The following is a 5297-nucleotide window of genomic DNA, read 5'->3' on the forward strand; positions in this document are numbered from 1 at the left end:
TAGTTTTTAGATTCTGAAAAAAAATTATAATAATAATTTTATACATACACATATATGTGTATATATATAATTACTTAATTTAAAATTAAATTAAAATTTTAAACTTGATTGGACCGGTCTGATCATTGACCCGATGCCAATGCCTGGTCCTGTTTTCAAAACATTGAGTAATAGATCATTACTTTTCAATATTAAATATTTGAATAACATTTTTTTACACATCAATTTGATTAGTTTAAAACCTAGACAAACATAAGTTTTTAAAACTGGTATTACATATGATGTGTTGCAGTTCATGTACTAATGATTTACCTTGGCTTAGGGCATAGAGATGATGTTATTTTTACAGCATGTCACGTGTTCGATCGAAGTACAACACTTTTTGTGTTTTTTCTTTTCTAAATAATTTCTTTTATGAATGGCACTATTGTAAATATATCTTCATCTTCCTTATGATAGCTTCTCGATTTCTGCAAAAATATTTTCATGGCCGTCATAAAAAAAGTTATCATTATAGGCTGCAGCAATATTGTGGTTTTCTTTTAGATCCTTCATCAATTTTGTAGATCTGGTATTTAAATTCCATTCCAAACATTCAAAACCCAGGAATATGGATTATTTTTACAAAACCAATTTATTAACCGAATTTGGCAAAATCGCCACGGTAACTCTCCGCCGAGCGCTCCATCACCGAGCAATCGATCACCACGTCCGCGTTTCTGAACCTAAAAATATGTCTGTTTTTGTGATTAAACGTACTAAAATTTGTGTTTGTATCATACTTACACAAATTGTTAGTTATATGAAATTGTACGATTTGAAATTAAAGTTAGTCGACAGTTTGAGAGAGAGAGAAGTGAGTCCGCATATTTTGCTAATTGAATTAGTGGTTACAATATTTGTATAAAACGCATAAAAGTCAGTTATAATTAATATTTAGAAGATGGTTATAAAATATGTTGGACACAACCTTTATCAACTTGTCATACTGCTGTTTTAATAGAATAGATGTTTTAGGGGATCCCATGCTTTAGGTTCTATAGTTAAGGAGTGAGGTTTAAATGGTTTAAAAATAAATAAATAAAGATCAAAAATTTCAAAATAATAATTTTTAAAATAGTTTCAAAAACAAATTTGGAAAGAAAATTTGAAAAAAAAATTCAAAAAAAATTATAAAAAGTTTAAATTTGAAAACATATATTCTAAAACTATACAACATATTTTTTACTATTATTATTTATTTATATTTATATATATCTATAAACAATGGTATAAAATTCTTTTGTCTCTTTAATGAAACCTTTTTTAATCATTCTTTTTTTGAAACACACATGATATTAATTAATTACCCGTTAGTTATAAGCATTAAAAGCTTCATCAACTACCAGGGTTCAGACTACAATCAAAGCAGTTTTTGCAAGCCTATCAACCATAAGGTTTCTCTCACGAGAGATCCAGGCAAAAGACAAATTGAAAACCTACAACAAGAGATAAAATATCCGAGAAAACACTATAGAGTTCATGGGAATAGCAGCATAATTGATGGCCTTAATAAGTTGCGCGGAGTCGGACTCCACTTGCAGTATATCAATGTCCAACTCTATGCAGGAAAGCAAGCTCACGACGGACAAGGCCCTCAGCCAACATTGGCGTAGACACATGAGACACCGTCTCCTTGAAAGATAGATTTGTATATGTCGATAGAATCACCCAGCCTAAACCTGATAACCGAGGCGTTACCTGGGAAGGGGGTCTCGATGTGTTGACGCAGGTGTACTAGGCCTTGTTCAGGTATTTGGTCTTCCATCCATTCTCTGGCTAAAAATATTGTAGGTTCTTTTGATGACAATTTTTTTTAAATGAGCTATTTGAAAGAATTGTCCATATTTATATAATAATAGATTTTGATTTACTTACGAATATTATTTTTTTGTTTGGATAGATATATAAAATAAATGAATAATAAAAATTTAAAAGTGCATTCAGCCTAATGCAATTGGTCAATAATCAATAAATAAGATGAAAAGATTTTTATTCCAATATATAAGTATAACCTCCATGGGTAACATAAGGCTACACTTTCTTAATTGTATATGAATATTTCGTGGTTCTCATGGAAATTATAATATTAATTACCGACAATCTTTCAACAAAAATAAGTCAAATTAGTTCAACTTGAAAGGTCTTTGCAGATCTAGTATGGAAGCAAAGGTGGTGGATCTTAGCCTAGCGTCTGGGTAATATAAATAAAGATTTTCATGTTTGAAACTAATAAGAATTAATAATATACATTTAAGCATGTAGCATTTAGCTTGAAAACTGGAAGTTGGGTGGGGTGACTGGAGTCAGATTTAAATTGGGTTAAAAAAAATTAAGAACGTGGTCGGCTTCGAATTTCGTGTCCCGCAACAGTCTCATCTTGCGTAAGTGATTGAATATAAAACGTGAACTGAACTAATTTGAAAATTTTAAAACACACAAATAGTTCCAAACAAGGAAGGAGACTTCTTCTTCATCTAGTTCAAATGTTTCAGAGATGGAACACAAAGAAGAGTCGGCTACCAGTGGCGGGTCTACTCTTCATGCTCGCACTCGCCGTCACCTTTATGGTTCTCTACGACGAGCGTAGCATCCACCACGACAACACTAATCGCGAGCAAGATCTCCAAGAAACTTCCATCCTTACATCTTTCGTCCATCCCAATCTTCCTCCTCGGAATGATCTCGGTACTCAACTCCCTCTGACCCCTACTAAATTCTCTCTGCTTGGCATGGAAACTTTCAAATTCATACTGTGTTTATAAAAAAATATGGCAGAGGTTTTGGATAGATTCAGCCGGTGCAACTCGACTAATGAGTACAGTGGCAAGAAAATCGGATGGGTTGACCACCAAGGATCAGACTTTGTTGCTGCTGCTGCAAAGGAGGAGGAGAACATTTGTGATGTCTTCTCTGGGAAATGGGTCTTTGATAATTCTTCTTCATACCCACTACACAAGGAATTTGACTGTCCTTACATGTCTGAACAGCTGGCTTGTGAGAGGTATGGCAGGCCTGATTTGGAGTATCAACATTGGAGATGGCAACCTCATCCCCCCTGCAACTTGAAAAGGTGGAATGTGACCGAGATGTGGGAAATGCTGAGGGGAAAGAGAATGATGTTTGTTGGTGACTCTTTAAACAGAGGCCAATGGGTTTCTATGGTTTGTCTCTTACAGTCTGTTATCCCACGTGACAAGCAATCCATGTCAACTAACGCTTCCCTCACCATCTTCGAGGCTCAGGTAAATAATAAACAGTGGTGGATCTAGAAACAATATTTATTCGGGACAAAACTAAAAAAACACACAATTATAACATTTACAAACTTGATTTTTAACGGGCGTATTTTCAAAATTATGTACAAAATTACACTAACTAAAAATATCATGGTGGGATTGAAATTACACTAACTAAAACACTATCACTATTTTGTACAATTTTGTACAGAACTACACTAACTAAAAAAATATCACTATGTCGTTTTGGTTTTGGTTTTGGTGTAATTGATCTCACTCTGCAGGATTACAATGCCACGGTGGAATTTCTGTGGGCTCCATATCTCGTGGAGTCAAACTCTGACGACCCGGTCAATCGAAAGCTAGATGAACGGATTATCCGACCAGATTCAGTTCTCAAACATGCATCAATGTGGCAACATGCTGACATCTTAATCTTCAACACATACTTGTGGTGGAGGCGACCGCGTCCTGTCAAGCTCCAGTAAGTAGTAGTATTACCTCATTTTCTTATTCATAATTTTCTTTTTTTGGTATTAGAACTTATTTATGCGTATTCGAACTAAAGATGGAGCAGCAAAGAAAAAGGATCGTGCGAGGAGGTGAAGGGCGCGGAGGGAATGGAAATGGCTATGAATACGTGGGCTCATTGGATTTCCAACAACGTCGATCCAAACACAAAGCGGGTCTTCTTCGTTACAATGTCTCCTACACATATATGGTAACAATCAAATATATATATATATATATGTTCTCTTTTACCAAATCAAAATTATACTCACACTGTTTGTTGTTAACGGATCACCACAGGAGCCGAGAGTGGAACCCGGGAAGCGAGGGAAACTGCTACGGGGAGAAGAAGCCAATCGAGGATGGGAGTTATTGGGGTAGTGGGTCAGATATTCCGACAATGAGGATGGTGGAGAAAGTGTTGAGGAGATTGGGACCAAAGGTTTCTGTTCTCAACATCACACAGTTGTCTGAGTATCGTAAAGATGGTCATCCCTCTGTGTACCGCAAATTCTGGGAACCTCTAAACGATGAAATGTTGAAAAATCCGGCATCTTATGCGGATTGCAATCATTGGTGTGTACCTGGAGTTCCTGATGTCTGGAATCAATTGCTTTTCCATTTTCTGTGACCATTACAAAATCCTCGAGATAGTTTTTTTTTGTCCTGATGTTGTTTTCGTTTTTATAACACACAATCTTTCGATTCCATATTATGTAAATCGTAGAACTCAAAGTTCAGAGTATACATTGTGCTCTGACAATATAAAGCAAAAATCAGGTCAAATATCCGTGATAAATTGGCTACATGTAACACTATGCAAAGATGGGTTCACTAATACGAATATAATGTGGCAAAATAAGCAAGCAGCAGCGTTAGACAACTTAAGACTTAACAAGAAAACTGTGAAGAGAAAAGATACGTGTAATTGTTCACCGACCCTGAGCATGTAGAAAAAGCACTGATTATAAATAGAACTCTCTGCATAACACTATCTCACCAATAGTTCATTCTATTTTTTTTTCATTCAAAAAATAAAGAAATTTTATAATATAATTGAATTATATTCTAATGATATTCTATTTTAGATGGAAAAATAGAATGATGAACAAAAAATAGATTGGATCATTATTTTTACTCTAAACTTTATAAAAAATAGAGTGAAATTGGAAATTTTCTAATTTTATTGATTATCTGAAGACAGTTAATTAAACAAAACAAAAACAGAGAAGAAAAAACACTAAACCAAGTAATCTGAAAATACCAAAACATTTCTGAAACAAAAATAATTAAAATTCAAAAATAAAATTAAAATAAAATAATTAAAATTCTAGTTCAATTTCTAAACATGGATTTTCCATAAATGTTGCACAAAATTTTGAGTTATCAAATTTACTAACTCAAAATTCGAACTCAAATATAACACACGTTAACTCAAATTCTATAATTTTAAATTAAAGTTTAATGCATGATTCATAATATTTTTAAATTATCTTGACTTAGGTTTCC

At 33.8% G+C, this 5297-nt stretch overlaps 1 protein-coding gene across 3 annotated transcripts; it reads left to right on the forward strand.

Moving 5' to 3' along the window:
• Positions 1–1052: 1052 nt before the first annotated feature.
• Positions 1053–4879, forward strand: LOC103845190 (protein trichome birefringence-like 35). Of its 3 annotated transcripts, none has more exons than XM_018655316.2 (6): positions 1053–1791; positions 2486–2727; positions 2818–3284; positions 3563–3762; positions 3847–3999; positions 4089–4419. In XM_018655316.2, the coding sequence occupies exons 2-6, from the start codon at positions 2526–2528 to the stop codon at positions 4417–4419; spliced, it is 1353 nt and encodes a 450-aa protein (XP_018510832.1). In that variant the 5' UTR covers positions 1053–1791; positions 2486–2525. The 3 variants fall into 3 exon arrangements, with proteins under 3 accessions (XP_018510832.1, XP_018510833.1, XP_009120271.1); XM_018655317.2 differs by having other exon boundaries at positions 1055–1791; positions 2535–2727; XM_009122023.3 differs by having other exon boundaries at positions 1056–2727; positions 4089–4879.
• Positions 4880–5297: the final 418 nt, after the last annotated feature.

The sequence above is a fragment of the Brassica rapa genome, chromosome A10 (assembly GCF_000309985.2).
Source record: "Brassica rapa cultivar Chiifu-401-42 chromosome A10, CAAS_Brap_v3.01, whole genome shotgun sequence".
NCBI classification, from domain to species: Eukaryota; Viridiplantae; Streptophyta; class Magnoliopsida; order Brassicales; family Brassicaceae; genus Brassica; species Brassica rapa.

Bases quoted from the DNA above. Each gene is read 5' to 3' on its own strand.
- LOC103845190 (XM_018655316.2), top strand. From the start codon at position 2,526: ATGTTTCAGAGATGGAACACAAAGAAGAGTCGGCTACCAGTGGCGGGT. The intron at 3,763-3,846 runs GTAAGTAGTAGT...TTCGAACTAAAG, and splicing joins CCGCGTCCTGTCAAGCTCCA to ATGGAGCAGCAAAGAAAAAG. The intron at 4,000-4,088 runs GTAACAATCAAA...GGATCACCACAG, and splicing joins ATGTCTCCTACACATATATG to GAGCCGAGAGTGGAACCCGG.